This window comes from Sander lucioperca, chromosome 1, assembly GCF_008315115.2.
Source record: "Sander lucioperca isolate FBNREF2018 chromosome 1, SLUC_FBN_1.2, whole genome shotgun sequence".
Lineage (NCBI taxonomy): Eukaryota > Metazoa > Chordata > Actinopteri > Perciformes > Percidae > Sander > Sander lucioperca.
Window position 1 is genome coordinate 1,550,487 of NC_050173.1, and position 23,811 is coordinate 1,574,297.

General features: G+C 41.5%; 1 protein-coding gene across 3 annotated transcripts in view; it reads right to left on the minus strand.

Moving 5' to 3' along the window:
- fbxo38 (F-box protein 38) overlaps positions 1-11,643 on the minus strand; it is a 33,159-nt gene extending 21,516 nt beyond the window's left edge. For 2 of the 3 annotated variants that reach the window (XM_036000989.1, XM_031288310.2), the window contains exons 1-7: positions 11,487-11,643; positions 8,822-9,042; positions 7,738-7,871; positions 6,054-6,217; positions 3,493-3,658; positions 2,989-3,264; positions 843-936 (exon numbers count right to left, since the gene is read on the minus strand). In XM_036000989.1, coding sequence (XP_035856882.1) covers positions 843-936; positions 2,989-3,264; positions 3,493-3,658; positions 6,054-6,217; positions 7,738-7,871; positions 8,822-8,958 — 971 coding nt within the window. In that variant the 5' untranslated portion in view covers positions 8,959-9,042; positions 11,487-11,643. The remainder of the gene's footprint in view (positions 1-842; positions 937-2,988; positions 3,265-3,492; positions 3,659-6,053; positions 6,218-7,737; positions 7,872-8,821; positions 9,043-11,486) is intronic. The other variant, XM_036001005.1, reaches the window with a different exon arrangement.
- Between the last annotated feature and the right edge of the window lie 12,168 nt (positions 11,644-23,811).

Sequence of the window (23,811 nt, forward strand, 5' to 3'; positions counted from 1 at the left end):
AGCAGATGAACAATGTATAACATTGCAGTGTCTGAAATATGAGACCTGCTATCTCGTCTCTACTGTAGGTGTATGTGGTTCGCTCAACCAATCAGCGGGCAGCTCATCTAAATATTCATGAGCATACCATATTTGGAAGAAAAGCTCTCGTTCCAAATAGGGCCAAAACACAGGGAGCATTAGGACCCATAGAATAGCACCCGGGCCATTTTCAGCCCAACCAATGTTACATACCCTATTAGGAGACCTTATGGAACAGTGCGAAATACCCTATATAATCAGTCTATCACCCCTTTAAGTAAATGTTGTAAATATATGGATAGCAAGATAATGCTGTGATAATTATTCTGACATCATTTTGTATACAGAATATACTGCCCACATGTATTGTGCCACTGTTTATGAGAAGCTTCCATGTAAAACTGGATATTAGACAATCTCACATACTGTAATTATCTCTGTACTTCTTACTTACCACATTATCTTCGATTACTCTTTACTAGTGATGGCCAAATGAAGTCTCATGAACCATTTTATTCATTTCCTGAGCCAACTAGATGGTGCTCTTGGTTTAAAGGTTAAAGGAACAGCAATTTAGCGTGCTTTTAATCCTTTGTTGATCAAAGAGCGCCATCTAGTGGGTTTACAAAATAAATGAAATGTTTCACGAAACTTCATTTGGCCATTCCTATACTTCACCCTGTTCAGTGACTGAACAATGTCTCCAACATTTGCCCACAAGATGATACTCTTTGCATTTTTGCTTTAAAAACATAAGCTGTATATAGACACGTTATTTTTTCCTCTCAGTTAGTTTAAGAAATGGATGACTTGCTGAGCACCTGCGAGCCGCAGTGATGATGAGGTAGCCCAAGTCCACTTCCAGAGCGTTCTTACAGGCTCCAAACACAATGGTGTGGAGGTTCCGAAATCCTCCTGGAGATACACATACACAGTATCACAGAGAACAAACCAAAAGGTGTTAACACTTAAACAAAGGTGAGGGCGTTGGGTGCATCTGCCAGCATTTTAGTTAGATATCTGAAATCCCAAATGGTATTTAGAGGATCCAAATCATCTGTCAAATACAAATGAGAGTGGAAAATGATTGTCATTGGGAATAATTGAGCATAAAGAAAGCACTAGGAGCCTAACGCTGGCTACACACTGGATGCGTGGTGTTTCTGTTGCGTGTCAGTTGCGTGGTGGCTGCGTGGCGTTTTCTGTCTTTGCACACCAGAAACGTCTCTGACGCGGCGCTGCTGCTGCTAGCCTTGTCTGTAAACATGTATGTTTCCCTCTGATAAACTGCATTCAAGCTGTAGTATACTTCATGTTAAACATAAATATATACTGATTTGATTACAGCAAAGACAACATCGGTAGTATTGACGGCAAAATAGGCTACAGAATATTTCGTTCTGTATTGACAGGTGCAATATTTTAAAATCGATAATTATTATTTATTTTTTTTTAATTTCATTTATATCTGCATTTATGTCAAAACCTAGAGACTTTCAAACATCAAAATGTCATTAAATGTATCAAAATGACATATAAACATATTTTCCTATTCCATTTTGAATGGAAACGCTTCCAACACGCTTGCGTGTCGCGTGAAAAATAGGCGTCGGTCCTATTTCTAGTATGCACGCGTTTCCGGCGCGGCTCGAACCACGACTGGGACATGCATGTCACGCAGGCAGTGTGCAAGCTCTAACCTGTTAACATGGGAGCCGAAATAAAAACGGGCACGCCACGCAGCTGACACACTCCCGCCACGCATCCAGTGTGTAGCCGGCCTACGGAGAAATAGGAATAAAAATGGTGCACACAATACGTAACACAGTCCGACAGTATAAAATCCTAACCCACATAAATAAGTCACAATTTCTTAAGCAGGACCTGAACTATTTTAATACTGTGCCATAGTGCTGGGCGATAGGACGACATATATAGTCAAAACCATATAAAAATGTCTAGTCACATATTTTTCTATATTGTTTCTATCGCAATGTCAAAAAGACAGCAGCCAACCTGCATTACGGCAATATTTATGTCATTTGGACGACGCTTTACATTTCAATACTTGCACATTTTATGTTCATTTTGCACTAAAGTTCTTAATAAATGAGTAAGTACTCAAGTCAAGTATTTAATTCACATAAGAGTATACAAGAAAAGGGTTTTCCATGTGGTTATTTCATATAAAATATTATATTTATTGATTTACCAGAAAACATATATCGTGACATGTACCATTATCGAAATATGAAATTACCTATATCGGGAAAAAAGACACATGCAGTGTGTTAACATTAACTCCCACAGCAGTAATCTGAATAAACGTTAATGGGAACAGGACACATAACTGATAAAGATGTAACTAATGAAACACTTCTGTAAAATACTGTACATATTACTCTAGTAAAACCCAAACTAAAGGCCCTGACACAGCAGGCAGACGGCAAAGATCTAGTGGCGCCGAAGGCCAACTGTGGCGTCACCTCATGTCGCCTGTGTCTTGTCCAAAAAGTTACAACTGAACACACTGAAAAGACTACGAGTCGCACCATGCCAGCAGGTGCTGGTAATCTATTTGTCATTCAAAAAGGGAAACCGGATACAAAACGTTGCTATTATACATAAAACAAAGCAGTGTTTGCTCGAAAAAGCCAGCGTCAGCCAGAGCCCACTGTCCCTCGGCTTCATTCGCCGCCGGGCAACAGCGGACACTGATAACAGATGGTTACAGAAAATGAGCCGAACAAAGTTGTCACTCATCTGGCGATAGCACTGTGTTTTTCTACGCTGTGACAAGACTGTGTAAATGAAAGGTTAAGTTGTTGAATTTTATTAATTCAGGGGCCGGCTAGTTAGCTAGCTTGGGCAACGGTCAATCATCGTTGGCCCTACTTTGACCAACAGCCAACCGTCTCCCTGGTGTATCAGCACCTTTAGGGACATTTATAGACATGTTTTCCTAACCTGATCTCCAGCTGTCCTCCACCACATGTTGGATCAGCCCTCCCAGGAAGGGAACTCTCACCAACTCCAGCTGCTCCAGGTTCCGGGCTGATGCTAAACCAGTAACCAGGGGAACATATTTGAGGGAGTTGGTTGGCCCTGCACAGTTCCGCATGACAAAGGTTCTCAGGCTTACACACAGAAAGTCCTTAAACGGCTGGGGTTTGGTGAGACGGACCCACTTCAGGTAAAGGTGGCGCAGCATGGACACACAGGGGATCTCTGGGACATTGACACCTACAACAAACAAACACTATGTGAAGTACATCAATACAGTATTTGTCAAACCTTAGGTGACAAAGCATGGTCCCCAAGGGACTTCGGAGCCAACAGGCTTGTTTAATCATCACAAACTAACAGGAGCTGATTCATATCCAGTATTTCTGATTAGTTTACTACATTGTATTCCAGCTGTCATGTGGAGGCAGTAGCAGGAACTGTCAAGTTAGTTGTGATCCTACTCACCCACTAGATGTAGAGTCTGGATCTTTGCAGTAATGGGGATGGTCAGTTTGTTTTCAGCAGGAATGGGAAAAGCCCCATTACGGTTGCGGAACTTTCCCAGTATATGAACCTGGGGCATGTAGTTCCATATGGCTTCCACCAGCTCCAGATGGGAGGTCTCCACACCCTGAAATTAGGTCAAATAAGGTTATTTCACACAAAACGTAATCATAATTCAAGGCCCACTTAATAGTTTTTTTTTTTTTTTCATTTAACCCTATCTTACAGTTTTCCTAAGTAGATAGAGTATGCTTAGCTGTAATGGTGTTTGTTTACTTCTCATCTCAATTCACTGAAGAAGACTCCAACATGCAGTTAAAAGCTTTGAATATATCTAGTAAGTGCAAGTGTGAACATACATTCTTAACCGTGGAAACAGTAGTTTGACAAAAGAAAATTTAAAGCAGCCATATTATGCTCATTTTCAGGTTCATAATTGTATTTTAAGGTTGTACCAGAATAGGTTTACATGGTTTAATTTTCAAAAAACACCATATTTGTGTTGTACTGCAGTGCTCTCTCTCACTGCTGCAGATCCTCTTTTCAGCTGGTCTCTGTTTTAGCTACAGAGTGAGACCTCTTTTCTTCTTCTGTACTATCTTTGATTGCACTGCACATGCCCAGTAGCTCAGATGTAGATCATGTCAGCTAGCTAGCTCCATAGACAGTAAAAGAAAGGCTGTTTCTACAACTTTGGTCAGTTACAAGGCAGGATTAGCTGGGAGACTTCTAAATGAGGGCGCACATGTTCTTTTGTAGATTATGGTGAACTTGTGTATGTTGTAGCAGTGCTTTGCTATTGAGAACGAGGTAGCATGCTAGCGTTAGCCATAGCGTTAGCCATAGCGTTAGCATGCTAACGCTACGAGCTAATGGTTGCGGTTAGCCTGCTCGTTTTGGCTTGTGACGTCACAAGCCGTGTCGATTTTGAACAGCTCACCCAGAGACTGAAGGCAGGACACATTCAGAAACCGTATCTCACTCTAAACAGCATTTTTCAAAGTTTGTATGTGTGTGGAAGCACCAGAGACACAACATAACACCCCAAATCCCAGAAAAAGTGATTTTTTCATAATATGGGCACTTTAAACTCAAGGTCCAAAGGTTATTGTCATGGTTTTGGTAGTCTCACGTTGCCAGACCTATCTCCACAGCGCTGCGGAGTAAGGTCTGGCTCCTCCACACATACATTCTGGGATAGAAGAAAAATGCTCTGGGTTGTTTGCATTTCTTTAAACCAATCACAATCGTCTTGGGCGGCGCTAAGCTCTGGTCGTGAAGACGGTGGCTCTGCTAAATGGTCTCGGGAAGGAACTTGTTTTGGTGGAACGTTTACTCCATGCAAAAGAAAATAGCAAATCCCCCCCCAAAATGTCCCAGTTAGATAGTAAATGCCGTAAACATATTCTTTGTAAATCTTTACAATTATTCCTCGAAAGAACCAAGCAGGCCTGCCTTGTAGGGTTGGGTACCATTCACATTTTTTCTGGTACCTGTAATTCGGTTCCGGTACCCAAAAGGTACCTTTTTTCTGTACCTTCCCCCTGTAATAACAAAACTTAATTTCAGTTGTAAAAATAATTCCAAACCTATGTATCCTATTTACTTAGAACATTTTGTTGTTTATTTAGGACATTTTATCACACGAAATAAAACACCTCCCTTTCCCCTCCCAAACCCGTCCCTCCAACCTATTAAATCAAATAACTATTAATTTCTTACACTGCACTCACTGTAACTTTTATCCTTGTATTTGTATCTTATTCGTTTTTTGGCCTGCTTTTATTTTCTGTTTTTAATTGCTCTTTAAATGTTTTATGTAAAGCACTTTGAATTCCCTTGTCGCTGAAATATGCTATAGAAATAAAGTTTCTGTCTGCGTGGAGTTTTGGAAAAGTGTAAACACACTTGCAATCTCTTAAATGGCATTGCCGTGACTCACTGGGACTTAAACAAACTGCCGAGGCGATGTGATTTCACTCCGTCCCCACCTCTGTCAACATGCAGAGGACAGATAAGCTTGAATCGGTCCTTGGTAGTACCAACGTAATTCGGTCGGTACCCAAAGAGTACCGTATTCAGTTTCCAACCCTACTGCCTTGTTGAGCGATACAAATTTTCTTCAAAACTTGCCATTTTCAGCATGTAGCTTGCTAGCTCGAAGTCTGTTGATGTTTCCCGAAGAGAACAGAGTTACTGGAGTACTGGAAATGAACTGTCGTTGATCCAGACTATGGTTTTGGTAAAACAAGGCCCAGGACACCCACTGACACAGACCAAGAACAAATCACCAAGACAAATTCCTTGCATGTACTGAACCTAGTTATGTAAAGGATAACGTATTGAACCCCTTTAGGCTGATTCAAGCTTCACAAGAACACCAACCAACAGAGCAGGAACAATTTAGTGGAATTACTTGGTACGGCTGTTGGTTTGATTGAAAGCATGCATGCTCTTGGCTCTCTGGGATGTATAAGTGCACCTCACTGCAGTAGGATATCATTCTCACACAACATACTGACCAGCAGATTGGGACAGACTTGTAGTGCCTCCAGGACTCCAGGTATACTGAAAGCCTCATAGCCTCGGACTCGTCTCCTCTCCAGGTATCGAGGGTGGAGGCCATATAGCTGCTCCAGATCTGGCATCTTCTTCAGAAGGAGCAGAAAGCTGCTGTCTGTAAAGCCTAAAGTAGAAAACACAATAAACACGATCAGCGCCTTTTCTCAATGTGTGTACCTTGGGTCTTTGTAAATTATAGAGTGTGGTCTAGACTTACTCTATCTGTCAAGTGTCTTGAGATAACTATTGTTATGATTTGATACTATAAATAAAATTGAATTGAAAAAACAGCATCATCAACTACAGAACCAGCCGGAGGTTACTCATGCATTAACACGTTTCCATTTATCTGCACATTTATTCATGTCTATACATGATACAATACAAAATGATTTAGCCCTGGAAAAATATACTTTTAAATAGTTTATAAATATTCTTTTCCCGTTGTGACTGTCAAACTAGAAACAAAAAGAAAGTTCTATGGCATTCATTCTAATGTCCATGTATTTCTTTTACAAAGGGTTTAACCTGAGCCAGGCTATAAAACTACGATAGCAATCATATCACATATAGATATACAGCTGTATTTTAAATGCACTGCCATTGGATCAGTACTCTGTATTGGCCTATACACAAATTCGGAATCTGTAAAGAAAAAATGGTATTGGAACATCTCTATGAAAAGTTAGGCGCGCCAGTGAAAAAGTTAGTTTGGAGCCCTGTCTCTGAAATAATCTGATATACATAAGTAGTAAACCGGTCTAAATACACTCACAAGTACAACCCGGTCAACACCCTGCTGTAATACGGCAACTCCCTCCTATATCTGCCACCAGACCTCTGCAACTAGTGCAGAAAGCTGCTCCACACCTAGTGTTCAACCTCCACAAGTTTTCCCAAACCACTTTGCTGCAGCTCACATCCAGTTCAGGACTCTAATCTACTAGCTGCAAAGATTAATCAATTAATCAATTAGTTGTCAACTATTTAATTAATAGCCAAGTATTTTGACAAACCGATTAAATTGGTTTGAGTCCTTTTTCTTATGAAAAAAAGTAAAAATTCCAATTCTTAAATGTGAATATTTTCTAGGTTCTTCTCTCCTCTGACAACAAACTGAATATCTTTGAGTTGTGGACATAAGGCATTTGAGGACGTCATCTTAGGCTTTGGAAAACACTGATCGACATTTTTTCATTTTATAGACCAAACAACTAATTAAAGAAAATAATTAACAGATAAATCAACAAAGAAAATAATCGTTAGTTGCAGCCCTACACCAAGCCATCGTCAAAACCCAACACTCCGGCACGACCATTACTTTCTTCTGCCTCTGGACGACTGGTCACCTGCTACCCAGAGGCCCCTCTGATCTCATGAAAGCTCTTCTCTATTCTGGTCCCATAGTGGTGCAATTAACCCCCCACTGAAGTCAGGACAGCAGAGTCACTGCCCATCTTTCATCACAGGCTGAAAAACACCTTTTCAGACTGCACCTCCACATCACATGACAGAACTTACTAATGTGTCTTTTCTTTTAAAAAAAAAACAACCTGTAAGCAGTTGTACTGTAGCACTGAACACTAAACATGCTCTTAGTTATTTGTCTGTTAGGGATGCAGTGGTTGTGCTGCAAGCTCTTACCTGAAGGCATATACTCCCACCAACGACCAGCACATAGGTCCACTACTTTGACCACCCGCAGGTACAGAGTTACAGCTTCTCGAAGCTTTCTGGACAGACACTCCATGCACATGATGTCCTTCATGGGAAGGTACCTAAAAAAACAAATGTCCAAACTTTCAAAAACTTTTGCAGCTTAGGCTTAGGTCAAGGTGTATCTTATCTTACCTATGGTAGGGTCATATGGGAATACATATATACCATGAGATGATATACATTTATCACCTGTCAGAGATTTTATAATACCGTTTATGATTTAGTAGCTGTTCCTCTAAAATCTCTGGGTGTATTAGACCACTGTCTAGACACAGAATGTCTGAGGCTGGGCAATATGACGATAGAGATAGATAGATAGATAGATAGATAGATAGAGATATATATATATATATATCATCAAAACAATATAAAAATGTCTGTCATATATTTTTCTATATAGCGTTTCTATCGAAAAACCAGCTGCGTTAGGGCAATATATGTCAGTTGGACAATGCTTTACATTCAGATTTTTGCATGTTATGTTTATTTTGTACTAAAGTTCTTAATAAGATGAGAAAATACTCAGTACTTTCCATTTGCCAAGTATGTAATTCACACAGTCGTATACAAAAATAGGCTTTACCATGTGGTTATCTCATATTGACTAATCTGCGGACACAGAATTCTGCAGAATTTTCCGCAGATTTTAAAGAAATTAAAGTAAGAAATGTTAACACATCTCCACCCCAAGCAGAAAAACAGTCCACTAAATTCCACAGATTTTCATTCTGGATCACAGCTGAAAACGCTAAAAAAGAAAAAATTAATAAAAAAAATTGCAGATTCTGTTTGGGTTTGGAAATGACCTATATAGGGATACATCGCCCAGCCCTATATCATACAGTTATATTTATATAAAAGGGAAAATTACAACTGTGATATCACCTGTATCCCTACTTGTACACAGTCTCACCCATGGTGCTGCCATCCTCTTCAACAATAAAAACACATTGTAGAACCCCACCCAGTCCTAGAATGAAATGCAAAGTGTAGGTTGATGGCAGTGTACCTGAATATATGACAGAGGACTTCATGGGACAACTCATTGATGTAGTCTTTGGGCTCACTAGGTCTCAGGACCAGCTCCACTCCACCGCTGCCCACTACAGCAGGCTGGAGTTTAGTGGCCTTCCTCCTCGGACCCATCACTTGTGCGTCGCTGCCCAGGCTTATACACACACACTTCCTCCCTCCTCCAGGAGGCTTATTTCCCAAGCATGAGCCTTAGTTCTGGACAAAAGATCACAGAGGAAGACAAGATAATGCTAGCGAGGGAAGAGGATACAGAGACGGGCACGCTTCTCATTCGCCTTTTTTCACGTCACATCGCTCCCAGGGTGACCTGATCTAATCGCTAACTGCTGCTACCATCAGATAGCTGCTGTCAGATAGTTAGCTCAGTTAACTGGGCTGCCAGGACTGGGAGCTTGGAGCACTGGAGTGTTGGTGTTTTCGCCGCTAGCAGAAGAGCTTAGTTTAGTGCCCTCCTGCTTTGAAAAAAAAATGAAAAGAAATGAAATGTCATGTGTGGTCACTTAGTGCCTGATGTGAGGATGCTTGTCCAAAAGTTCATTATAGGTGGAAAGATGCGGAAGTCTTGGGTGGACATCAAATAAAAAAAAAACTAACGACAGTTGGTGACATTAAAGAACGGTTTGTTTATTGCTAAGGCCATACGGTCAAAATTAAATGATTGATTAATAATGTAATAACAATAACTTATAACAATGACTTATTTCACCAGTAAATTGCTGGTAAACGACAAAAACCAAGCACCACATGGGAAAAGGGTATTTTACAATAACTTAAAATGCACCACAAGGCTGGCGAGTTTCAAGTGAGCGCACCGTCTGTGTGTTGTTTTTCTGACAACTGCAGATTACATCCTGGTGTTGGAATCCGCTACAGGGAAATACAGTCACACTTTACACCGCTTAACGTAAGCTGTCAGCATTTTAACCATTGTGTTTAATCCAGCTACTAGCTAACGGTAACGTAGCGTCCCGTGCAGCGATGCTTCTGAAAAAAAAAAAATGTCAGGTACCGAAACGAGGAACCGAAATTTTCTTTCTTATTCGGTCTCGTTACTAACGTTTACGTGCCCTATTGGCACCGCGTTTCGGTACCCAAACCTACTGGATGTACAGTGCGGGTATAAAAGCAGGATTTTGACTGGCTTAAAGAAATACAAACAACCCAGAGTGATTTTTTCCCCCCCTATACCAGAATGTAAACTTGTGCAGCTAGACCCATACTCCAGTGCTGACAAAGCCAGAGTTAGGTCTTATGATGCAAGACAGTACATCACACTATCTGTGCAAATACAAAATCCAACAATTTAAAAGATGCTATGGAGCTGCAGACTGACAGCTGATCAAGCTGTGCCGTTAACATCAGAAACTGATTCAGTTGACCCCTGACAGGAAAGGATGTAGGTCTACTGTTCCACTAAAAACGTGTTCCAATTCCTCTATCTTCCTTTTACTTGCCTGTCGCCCTGACATCTTACGTAGGAGGGACTTAGACATGTGGAAAAGATGCAAGTAAAAGAAAACGAGGAGCCATTTAAGACAAATGAGAAACACAGAGAGAGCAGGTTACATGCATACTGTATCCCGGTTACAAAGCTGCTTCAGTTTTTGAACATACCGTAATCAGGATAGGATGTTCATGCAATATAGGGTCTTACTGGATATTTATCTCCCTTTTTAAAATGATTATAATGACACTATCCAGGTTTCTGATTACTGTCTGATGCCTGATCAAGTGTGTCTTTAACTGCAACTCAGACAACTCTGCCAGTCTCGTCATCAGTTGCCTGACACTGTGTTTACCAGCTACTCAGTGACTTTATATTTAGGCACATTTATTGTACAACAGTAAACACAGAGGGATTTGAAAAGCGTCTGTGTGAAAAATGTGTTCATGTTAAGCGAAGCAAGATTTCAAGAGGTAACATTAACGTTAGCACCAGGGCTGAAGGTCTATCTTACATCACCAGTATCAGCACATTTCTAAAGATACCTACGCAGTTAGTAAAGACAAATTACAGGCACACTGGGCTGCGCAGGCTTCATAAATGCACTTGTCAGGCGTAATATCTATATCTAACATTAGCTACAGCAGTTGCACATGTTAACGAGAGTTTTGTAAACAACAGCACGAATTACTTGATGGTAGTTTTGAGCCTTTAGCTAATGTCAGTCGCGTTACTTTCCAGATAGTTTTCGTTTTGTGTGTAACGTTAGGTATCTAAAAGTAAAACAACTTACTAATGGCAAGGTGTATAACGTAGTAACGTGAAACGCATGCCACTTCCGCTGGTAAGCATTGAGCTAAACCACAGAAAACATAAACAGCATCATTCATGTTTGTTAGCCAGCTGACAAACGACAGTACATCTGTTTACAAACAAGCAACCGTTTTACGTTTACATACAATGTGAGAACTAGCATTAAAACTTAAGACGCCCCATTAAGCCACACCTGTCACACACGTTTAACATTATCATGCTATAAAGTTCAACCAGGTCTTTGTCAAAGCTAGCTTACCAGTTAGCATAGCCGCAGCTAACATTGTGCCCAGACAAAACCACAAAAGTAAACAATACAGCATGCACACTGACTAAAACTGTGTTGCCTTTAACAAGGCCTTTAGCAATGGTGCTAACCTACCGGCATTTTTCGAAAAAAGCCGCTGTGATGTTCCTCTTCAGCCATCCTGTGAGTACTACCAGAGACGGTTTGGATCTTTGGTACTACCATTTGTTAATAGTTCTTCTTCTTCTTCTTTGATGTTTGTTGACGGCTGACAAACAACGATTTGGTGAATTATCGCCACCAACTGGTATGGAGTGTGGATCAGGGTATCTAACATACTGTATGTACAATACTCCAAATCTAAAATAATTATAATGATAATAATAATTAATTAATTAATTAATTAAAAAACACAATGACACACACAATAAAGTATGTCCACAATGATCACATCTTACTGTATTATGTTTACCTATTTTAAACAATGTGCCGTTTAATCCAGTGTGTCCAAACCTTAGTCTTGATATTATTGTCTATTCTCTCCTGCTCCTTCCTGCACACCTCATTTTTCCCACTTTACTTTGAATGCTATAAAACCATCGTCCTTTTCTCTCCACTTCCCATGCTTTTGCCACCTTTCATTCACTCTCTGTTTAACAATGCTCTTAACTTGTTTTGCTGAGACTAGCTGCCATATGAATGTAATTATCTTTTGTAGCCTCCTTTGCAACCATATCTGCACTTTAATTTCCTTTGATACCAATATGTGCCAGTATCCATAAAAATATTACTGTAATACCAGTCATTTGAATTCAGTATAATGTTTGTTGTACTTCTATCAAAATGTCTGGTGTGCAGTCTGAATCACTGTGCTGTAAACTAGCTAGTTATGAGCTTGAAACAGAAGAAATGACGGCTCTCAATGGCTATGTATCCATCCATTGTGCTGCTGACAATATTGCAAGCATTTCTCCTGTGTAAACTGATACTTCATCACTAATCCTTTTCCCTACTTTGATACTAAATTCTGAAAAAGAAATGTGCTATTCTTATTTTACTAACTAAACTCTTTGATGCATCTGTGTAGATCTGGACTGGATAAACTTCCTATCGTTGTTCTTCTTATCTAAAAATGTTAAAGTGGACATATTATGTTTTTCCGTATTTTCTGTCATATGTATACAATGTTATAACAATGTTATAATGTCGGATTTCCATGTTAAACGTGGCCAAATAATGAGGTAAACGTATTTTAGAGAAATCTTGTGAGCTAAAACGTTCAAATTTTCAACAGTTTTTTTCTACTTTCGGCTAAGTGTTGCCCAACTCTAAGCCGGCCTTCTCCGGCCTTCTATCATTGGTCATCTGCTCCAGGTGGGCAGGACTGGAGTTTTTTTTTAAGCTACTGCGGTGTAAACATTGTCGCATGAAGCTACATGCTAACAGCTGTAAAATATGTCATCTTGGCTGCCAGTGTTGTTAAATTCTCCCCAATTCCGAGTCACATACTCCTGAAACATTTCCGGTTATGTAGCATTTGGTTTAAAAGCCTTTATCTGTGATTTTTGACTGTAGAAAGTGCTGCTATATTCTATTACTGTCCACTGCTAACTATAGTAATGTTAGCTACATGCTAAAGGCAGTAAAAGTTGTCATCTTGGCTGCCAATTTGTTAAATTCTCCCCGTTTTCGGGTTGCATTACTGCTGATGTACGATTGGATAATGTTTGGTTCAGAAGCCTTTATGTGCGATGTTTGACGGTACAATGTCCTGCCATATACTCCATTGCAGTAGTTCCAGCTTCAACTAGTGAAACAATAGCGGAGGCTGCGGCAGAGTGGAGTCAGAGCCGGTCTATGGAGAGCCATTTCACTCCCTATTTAGCCCCATTGTACCGAATTTGGTTGCAGTTCCACTGGCACCCCCTCGGGAGTGGCAGCCTTCTCTGTTGCTCGTCTGTTACATGTCTGTTTTTTGTCTTTTTTTAAACTTTTTCTCTTCTATCTTTTTTAACATTTACACGCCTTGCGTATATATATTCTATCCTACGGATATGGCTACGATTAAACTGGATCATGGCAGTAAAAACCTTGTTTATTCAAGGGAACAACTGCTCAGACTAAGGACAATGGGACACGCCGGCATTGTTCACCTCATCCCAGAGGAATTGAGGCGTAAATATTGCGGATGCAGAGCCGGAGCTAGCGTGAAGGCTAGGCTACTGAGGAAGCGGTGGAGGTTTAAACCGTCTATTCCTTCGTGTGATGGGGAATGTAAACTCACTGGCCAACAAGACGGATGAGCTGGGTGCCCTAGTAAAAAAACGTTAGGTTGTATAGGGAGTGCAGCTTCATGTGTTTCACTGAGACCTGGCTCAATCGCAGTATCACCGATGCTAACATGGAGCTACCCGGCTTCACTACCGTCAGAGCAGACCGGGACCCCAAGCTAAGTGGAAAGTGGAAAGGTGGGGGCCTCGCGCTGTTCATCAACAATAAGTGGTGCAACCCAAGACACTTGACTGTGAAAGAGGTAATTTGCTGCCCAGACATTGAGTTGTTTGCTGTTAGCCTCAGGCCTTACTACATGCCTAGAGAATTCTCTCACGGCATAATCGCCTGTGTTTACATTCCACCGAGTGGACGGGCTGAAATCGCGTGTGACGTCATCTAGTCTACTCTAAGCATTCATTGCGATCTCAGGCGACTTCAACCATATCACACTGGACTCAACCCTGCCTGCCTTTTATCAGTTTGTTAACTGCCACACAAGAAAGAACAGAACCATTGAGCTTTTGTATGCCAATACAAAGGACGCTTACACTGCCACCCCACTGCCACCACTTGGGAAATCAGATCATAACCTGGTTTTCCTACAGCCGCTATACATTCCACGTGTCCGCAGAGAACCAACCACCACATGCTCCTTCAGAAAGTGGTCCCCCGAGGCGGAGGAGGCCCCGAGGGACTGTTTTGAATCTACAGACTGGAATGTGCTCCAACAGTCACACGGTGAGGACATTGAGGGGGTCACACACTGCACTACCGACTACCTGAACTTCTGTATGGACATTGTTGTTCCCACGACAACTGTACGCTGCTTTCCAAACAACAAACCTTGGATAACCAGCAATGTCAAGACCCTTCTTAATAGGAAAAAGATGGCGTTTAGAGAGGGGGACCAGGCAGAGCTGAGGCGCGTACAGGGTGAACTCAAAGTCAAGCTGAAAGAAGGAATACAGAAGGAAGGTGGAACGGAAGTTACAGGAAAACAACGTGAAGGAGGTCTGGAACGGAATGAAGACCATCACTCTGTGGAGGGAGATCTGGACAGGGTGAACCAGTTGAATCACTTCTACAACAGGTTCAACTGCCCAGCACCAGCGGCAGTGGTCTTTCCAACATCCACTGCTGACCCAGACACTGCTCTTTCTTGCTTGCCCCCCCCCCCCCCCTCCCCTCATCGTTACGGTAGACCAAGTCGGTGTACAGCTGAGGAAACTCCACCCCAGGAAGGCAGCCGGGCCTGACAGACTGTACTTCAAGGTTGCTCAGAGTGTGTGTTGCTGAACTGGGGGAGCAACTGAAGCACATCTTCAACCTAAGAGAGAAGACACACCAGCCCGATAATCAGGCGTCTGGTTGTCTGGCGAGGTCCGTGACTCGAGTCTGTTCGGTGTGTCCCGTGCTGTCGGCCGTCCGAGGAGCCGTCGACCTTCATTTGGGCCGACCCGACATGTTCAGTCGGAGACTGGGCAGTCGGGACTCACCCGGAAATGGGGAGCGGATGAGCCGCTCAAAATCTGACGAAAATCTTTTAAACTGACCTTGATGAAAACTGAAATGAAGACAGATCCCGACTGATCAGTCCGACTGCCTTTTCTGCCGACGGTCGGCCCGTCTGGTTGGTGTGTCAGGGCCCTAAGTCTCCGTCTCGGAAGAGTCCCAACACTGTGGAAGACATCATGTCTCATCCCCGTCCCAAAGAAGCCACACCCAAGTGAACTGAATGACTACAGGCCGGTCGCTCTAACATCACACATGATGAAGACCAGGGAGCGACTGGTTTTGTGGATACTCAGACCCCAGGTACGCCAGGCACTAGACCCATTACAGTTTGCATACCAGGAGAAGGTGGGCATGGACGATGCCATCATATATCTACTGCACAGGACACATTCTCACCTGGACAAGGGGAAAAGTGCTGTGAGAATTATGTTCTTTGACTTCTCCAGTGCCTTTAACACCATCCAACCCCTCAGACTGTGAGACAAGCTTCTGCAGATGGGTGTGGACGCTCACCTGGTATCCTGGATTACAGACTACCTGACACAGTTCATCAGACTGAAGAACTGTCTCTCTGACACTGTGATCAGTAGCACTGGAGCTCCACAGGGAACTGTGCTCTCCCCAGTCCTGTTTACACTGTAAGGGTCTGACTTCTGCTACAACACAGAGTCATGCCACATGCAGAAGTTCTCGGACGATACTGCAATTGTGGGGTGTATTAGGGATGGACAGGAGGAGGAGTACAGGGGCCTGGTGGATGACTTTGTGCAATGGTGCAAACTCAACCACCTACAACTCAACACTTTAAAGACCAAGAAGATGGTGGTGGACTTCCATAGGTCTAAAGCCGCTCTGCTGCCAGTCTCCATTGAGGGGGTCAATGTGTAGGTGGTAAACACCTACAAGAATCTGGGAATACACCTGGACAATAAACTGGACTGGTCATCCAACACTGAAGCACTCTACAAGAAAGGGCAGAGCCGGCTGTACTTCCTGAGGAGGCTGCGGTCCTTTAATGTCTGCAGTAAGCTCCTCTGGATGTTTTACCAGTCTGTTGTTGCCAGCATCCTCTTCTATGCTGTGGTATGGAGGAAGCACTAAGAAGAGGGATGCTGGGCGACTGGACAGGCTGGTAAGGAAAGCTGGCTCTGTCGTGGGCGCTGAACTGGAGTCCATCACTTCAATATCAGATAAAAGGACCCTGAACAAACTGCTCAACATTTTGGACAATGACTCAGTGGTCATCCACTCCAATGCACTTTCACAAAGCAGAAGAGCATGATCAGCTCAAGACTACGCACACTGCCATGCACAACTGACAGACTGAGAAAGTAATTTGTCCCCAGGGCCATACAACTCTACAATGCTTCACAAAAGGGAAGAGGAGAGAGAGACTTCTCTGCATAGTCTGTCTGCCTCTCCTCCCTCCCCACCACTTCCACTACCTCCTATAACAACAGTTAGGTACTGACTGTCCACTGGCCCACTGTTTACTGTTTATACTGTTACACTGTTTACTGGCTATATTAGCCCATATGCACAACCCCTCCCTCCCTCCTTCCCCCAGCATGGACTGAGGTCTAACTTAATACTTAAACAATGGCTATAACCCTATCACTTCAAACCTCTATTGACTGTTGATTTGTGTCTATCCTACTGTCTACTTTATTCCCTTATAATGCCCATATTTAATGCTTATAATGCCTATATTTAATGCTGTCTTTTTCAAACTTTATCCTTGCACTGCTATAGTGTTTATATTACCATGTTTACATTATTCTCTTATATTGTCCATATTTAATGCTGGTCTCTAGACTTTATCCTTGCACTATTGGACCTATTTGCACTACTACCATGAGACACACTCTCATACTGAATCACAGGGTCAGTTCCTGCCCTGTCACTGCAAGCGTCTCATGCTTATACATCCCATAGTACATTCATGTGGATTTTTAATTTTATTTATTTAGTATTTTTTATTTTATTGTCCATGCTATTCATGTGGATTTGCTTTTGTATCATCCTGTTTGTGATGTATGTGAATGTTGTGTGTGATGTCTTAAGCTACTGGGACCTTGAATTTCCCCTTGGGGATCAATAAAGTATCTATCTATCTATCTATCTATCTATCTAGAGTTCCACTGTGGGTGATCGCAGGTGAGTGCAAAATGAATGGGACTCTTTGGAGCTAGACGGCTAAATTTGTCTTTTTCACCTGATTGTCATTGACAAATCTCAGATTTGATTGTAGTTTTTGCAAGTTCAACATGGATTATATGTTGAAAGTTGAATGAACGAGTACTTATGTCCTTTTGATTTCTTACAGGTTGAGTCGTTGTTGCCCACAACACACTAGCATTCTGCTAATGAATGCTGATTGGTCAGTGAAGGACTGAATACGACCAGAGATCCCGTTTGATGGCATCCGAAGCGGAGCCAGAATGTCAGAGTGAATATTTCGGCGTGGTCTTTAAAACATTAGCAAACCTATTTCTAGCACGTGTATTGACAGGGAGAGCCTTACCTGTCAGCTGTGTTGTTGATGCCTCGAGAGAAAAAAGGAAGTGACTCAGAGCTTGCCCTAAAGCAGTATCTCTGGCTGTATATGTGTATGACGTCATTGACATTTTAAAAGGCTTTTTAGAACAAAAAAGCCACTTTAAAAAAATCTAACACCCAGCAGTGTGTATTTCCTTAGCCTCCCCTTTCGAATGAAACATTCAAATTACTAGACAAAAAATTATATCCTGAGAAAAGTGGATTTTGAGCAAGGGGGTAAGCTTCTCCTCACAACGCGTACCTCCTATGGCGCCATTTTGAGGCTAACAAGTACTCACCCACCATTAGCATCCCATTGACTGCCATTCATTTTGACGCCACTTTGACAGCGAATAACTTTACATCTGAAGCGTTTAAAGACTTTATTTGTCCATTGTTTATTTCTAAAGAAACACGACAATGTATAAAAGGCTCCATTACCTTGTACCTCACGTTATGGCTCCGTAGCAGACGTTTTTGTAAAAATAGGCTAGCGATTGTGTCATAACCACGCGACTTACTGTCGCATAGTAGAGGAATTACCGTATAGTACAGGAGAAGCTCACAGGCAGTTTCGACTTACATTAGCTGTTTAAGTTTAATTACTAATGTTAACTAGCATTTTAGTTAGCAATAATTAGCCTGTGTCCATGTTATCTCCTTACATATACCTACGCTCTCCGTCTCTGCAATATTCAGAATGACTGAGCTTTCTCTTGGCACAGCTACCAGAAGACTTACAACTTTCAGACAGGTTGTTCACGTCACATTTACGTTGTCTCTCTCAGTTGGAGGCTGCGCAGTAACGCTCGGCGCTCACCGGAAAAGTGCTTCTAATATCCTTCACTAGTCTCCGTCCAGAGCAACGGGATCTGTTGGTCCATTCTTATATACTGTCTGTGATTTTGAGGGGTATAGCTCCATAGACCACCATTCATTCTGCACTCACCTGTGAGCGCCCCCTATATGGAACCAGAGTGGAACTGCAACCAGTACAGAAGCTGGAAATATCCCAAGAGTGGAACTTCTTCCCTTATTAGAAATTCTTTGGTGGAGTGCAGATTCCAGGAAACACTCTGGCCAATCAGAGCAGACTGGGCTTTTTTCGGGAGGGGGGCTTAAAAAGACAGGCGCTCCAACAGAGCATCTCATACAGAGGGTGAATACAGGTGCAGCAGCCATGGGCAGTATGAGAAAAATTTTTTTTTGTTTGTTTGTTTTTTCATTAAAGCATGTAAACATGTTTTTAGTACAAACACAAAATACAAGTATTATCCTGAAAATGCTATACAATAGTTATCCTTTAAATCTACTGTGGCATCAGAAAGTATCCAAGGAGATATTGCTGGCAATGGTACTGTTGGTATAAAGTTAAATTTATTATTTCATTTCTGTTATTTTTTTTGTCACTGACTAGCCAAAGCTTTTTGTTTCTCTCCTTTTGTTTTCCCAACAAGGTTTAAAAGTGTCTTGTGTTGGGTGACCTTGATTGTGGCACTTTAAATTAACCCAATAGACCAGTAAAGGTTGTATCTCAATTCTAATGGAATTTCTCAAATTTCTACCTGTAATGCTGCTGTTGTTTTAAAAGCATCTGTACATAACAAACAAATTATTATTATTGACAACTTGTGTGATTGGTTGGAAATGATTGTGCTTTACGCTGGGTTTTCACAGGCAGCTGTAACAACAGCAGAACGGAGCGGTTCAATTAATTCCCTATGAGAACCACCAAGGGGAGTGTTTCAAAATGTTTGTGTCCGGGGTGGGAGGGATCGGCTACAATCTTTGTGCTCGCCTCAGAGTCCTGGAGACTAACAAGTTCCTGGCAGGACAACAGATTCCAGCCAATCAAATTCTCAGCGGAGCAGATGATACGTCTGCCCTTGTCCTTGGCGGTGTCAGCAGCGTTCCAGATGGTGATGGAGGAGGGGAGTGAAGAAGTGCACCATCATTTCTTTGACAGGTTGAACTTCTTCAGCTGCCGCAGGAAGTACATCCTCTGCTAAGCCTTTTTGATGAGGGAGTTCATGTTCAGCTCCCACTTGAGGTCCTGAAAAATAATGGAGCCCAGGAAGCAGAAGGACTCCACAGTGTTGACCCAGAGTGATGGGAGCGGCTGGGGCTGAGTTCTTCCAGAAATCCACAACCACCTGCACTCTTCAGAGTGTTTAGCTCCAAGTTGTTCTGACTGCACCAGGTCACCAGATGGCCAATCTCCCACCTATAAGGCAGACTCATCCTCAAAAGAAATGAATCCAATAAGAGTGGTATAAATAATTTCCCCCTGGGATTATTAAAGTATTTCTGATTCTGATTATGTGGTGTTGTACGTGAAGTTCAGCAGTTTGAAGGTGCAGCTGTTGGTGTACAGGGAGAAAAGCTGAGGGGAAAGAACGCAGCCTTGAGGGGAACAGGTGCTGATGGTCCGAGATTCAGAAATGGCGTGATATGCACTGCTCACTGTCCTGCAATAACTGTTGTTGCATGAAATGTCGTTTGTGTTTAGCCTACATCATCAGTTTCTATCATGTGAAATAAGAGGCTAAGCCAGCCTGGTGGCAAAGCTGCAGACAGATGCTCAACAGTGTGCTCCCCAGCAGTCAGCTCCCCCTGCTGTTCATAAGGTGCCTCTGCACCCCTTTTGTTTCAGACCCTCCCACCAGCCTTTGGGCCATGCCTCCTCATTTACATTGACATGTGTCAAGTCCAAATGAAAAGCCAATGTTAAATGGAAATTCAAAAGCCAAATGTTAAATCCACATTAAAAGCCAATGTTAAATTTAAATTGAAAAGCCAAATATTAAATCCAAATGGAAAAGCCAATGTTAAATTGAAATTGAAAAGCCAAATATTAAATCCAAATGGAAAAGCCAATGTTAAATTGAAATTGAAAAGCCAAATATTAAATCCAAATGGAAAAGCCAAATGGAAAATTAAAAAAAATTATATTTTTAATTTGATCTTGCGTCGTTTTCTCTTTGGACTTTCAATTTCTCTTTGGACTTTAAATTTGAATTGTGAATAAATATTTCCTCCATACACATTGGCCTAAGGTGGATTGTAAACACCGACCAGAATGAATAAAGCAAGGTCACGGGGTTGAGTAGAAGGGTTTGCAGTTACAGCAACAGTTTTAATACAATCTCACTTTGACTATGACTGTAATTCATGGTACCGTAGCACCCTTAAGGGGATAAAAACTAAATTTCAAACAGCGCAAAAAAAAATGGTCAAGATGGTTTCGCAGCTTAGGCCCTTCCCATATAATAAATTAAAATGGTTGATGGTGGATAATAGGTAGGGATGGCCAAATGAAGCCTCATTAAGCTTTGTGAACCATTGTATTTATTTTCTGAGCTTACTAGATGGTGCCCTCTGTTCAACAAAGTGTTAAAAGCACACTAAATGGTTATTCCTTGAGCCTTTTTCTTAAAATCAAAAGCACCATCTAGTGGGCTCAAAAAATAAATAAAAATTATTCACAAAGCTTCACGAAGCTTTATTTGGCCATCACTAATAATAGGGTAAGGCAGCTAAATTTGAGACTAATGCATGAAATCTTGCACACACAAAAATACGCCACAGTACATTGTGCTACGTAGATTAAACACATGTTCAGTGCAAAATACCATTCTGTACATGGCAGCAGTAGAATGGAATAGACTTTCAACAGAGATTATATCAGACCAGTCTAGACAAATGTTCAAATAAGCATGAATGGTTATGCAACCAAAATTAGGTAGTGACTTATATTTGTTTATTGCATTACTTTTGTATTACTTTTACTGGAAAAATTACTGGCCAAAATTTCATGACTTGATGAAAGGGTGTAGCATGGGCCATGCGCATATCATCATGAGGGTTACTGCATCCTAGGAGATGGTGGGTACCCCTGCATTTCGAGACCAGTATCTGTGATGATGTCTTACAGGGATCCAGTGAGAGATTAGGTAAGAGCTTGCTTCAACCACAGCTACTTAAAAGCATGAAACATTATTTAAAGATCCTTTGGCATCACAAAGACAAGGTGGTCGTTCCATCTTTTTCAAGGCCCTCGAGGTCAGGCCATCTTTCACCCACACAGTGATCTCCTGCTGTGCCAGCCTTCATTACTTGTGGTCACTAATGGCGACATACTGGAACCAGAACAGATCGCCATGCAGCCTGACGACAATGATGACGCACCACTTGGCGGTGCCAAGCTCTGTACGGAGCAACGGTGCCGCTGCAAAATAGCCTCGGAAAGGAACTTGTTTTGGTGGAACGTGTGTACGTTCAAAAGTTGTTTTAGTCGTGCAACAGAAAACTCAGATTGGACAGATAGTCTAGCTAGCTGTCTGGCTTTACCCTGCAGAGATCTGAGGAGCAGTTAACCATAGTCCTCGTAAATCCACCGGAGTTTAGAACACAAAGGAAGTCCAAGGTAACGGACATCCGGCCTAACTGAGGGACATCAGGCGGAATTTCCGGCGGCACCAAAGCAATCCCGGTAGTGGAACGTTGTGTATATAGACTAAGTGAGCACATATTATGCTTTTCTGTATTTTCTGTCATATCTATAATGTTACAATGTCAGATTTTCATGTTAAACGTTGCCAAAGCGTCAAATAATGAGGTAAACATATTTCAGAAAAATCCAAAGTTTTTTGGAACTATTTTTGCCTGCTTACTTCAGGACTCTTTTTGTTGTATCCCTTTTTATTTATTAAATCCTTGAACTCAACACTGGCCTGTCGTTTCTGCATTTTTGGGTCCGCCATTTCTCTAAATCCTGACAATTTCTACCAAAACACAAAAGGCGAAAGATAATTATGTTGGTAAGTATGAAGATGAATAGGGGAGACCAGTGACGGTTATTATATTTTTGCAATTCTTTTCCAATAAATCAAGAACCATTTACACTGCAATAGCCAATTTGCTACATTATACACTTCACCTTGTCACTTAATGGAAAAAAGTGGTTTTATGAAATATGTGCAGGATGCAAAATTAATTTAAATAGTTCCTACACTGTTACAACCGTCCCAGTGTTCAGGGACGGTTGTAACACATGACAGGGACAGCTGTAACATGTATGAAATACATCTAATTAATCAATCCAATACCCAAAATGAGAGCTTATTTATCATTCACAATATTGTAACTAGCAATTTTAAAATGAATATTTACTAGGCTACCATTATACTACTACTAGTCTACTTATTATTTATATGAATCTGCTTTGTATAAAACGTCAGCTACTGTAAATGAAATGTAATGTAGGCTAATTTACTACATGAAAAAAGGGATAGCCATGGTAGTGCTAGAAAATGATTTATTGGGTAGAATATGAGTAGAACATTCTCAAGAACATTTAATCAAAATGAAAAAGTTTAAGGACAACTGTCATTAACCAGGTCCAGACAAAAGATGGGAGACCTCACAGAGAGTATAGCCTACAATTGACGTGTACTATGTAGAATAAGGAATGATCAGCAACATCTGGGGTCCGTTTCAGAAAGCAGGTTTAGTGAAAACTCTGAGTTTGTTAACTCTGAGATGAGGGAAACTCTGGGTCTTCTGTTTCAGAAAGGGAGGTTAATCAAACCTGAGAGAGAGGGGTAACTCCAGTCCATTTCAGAAAGAGAGGTAAGTTAACCTCAGAGTCAGTTACTATGGTAACTGAGCCTGTGAACCTAACCTGGTCGGGAGCAGGTTTTCTTCAAGAAACCTCGAGTTTCTCTCAGTCTCCTCCGTCTGACACAGCGCGCTTTCATTTCCTCATTCATTCATTCAGTCTGTATCAGGCACATTTTAGCGCAGTTTGTTATCTGCATGAATAAAAAAAACGTATTGGTTTATGTTAGGCAGATTATAAAACGTTTTTTTCTCAAACATTGCATGTCCTTTTGTCGACGATCCCGTTGATGAAGAAGCTGTATTACTTCACAGAGAGTTTACGTCGGGAGATGATATTGAGTCCCGACTAGCTGTATTTTCATTTCCAGATAACCGATTTGAGAGGTATTTTCTTCACAGTCGATCAGATATGTAGATACCTTATCCGTCCTCATATCACTAACATCCACCATTGTGGACATGCTTTTACATCCCAGCAGATTCTTTGTGTCGCATTATGTTTTTTTGCAAA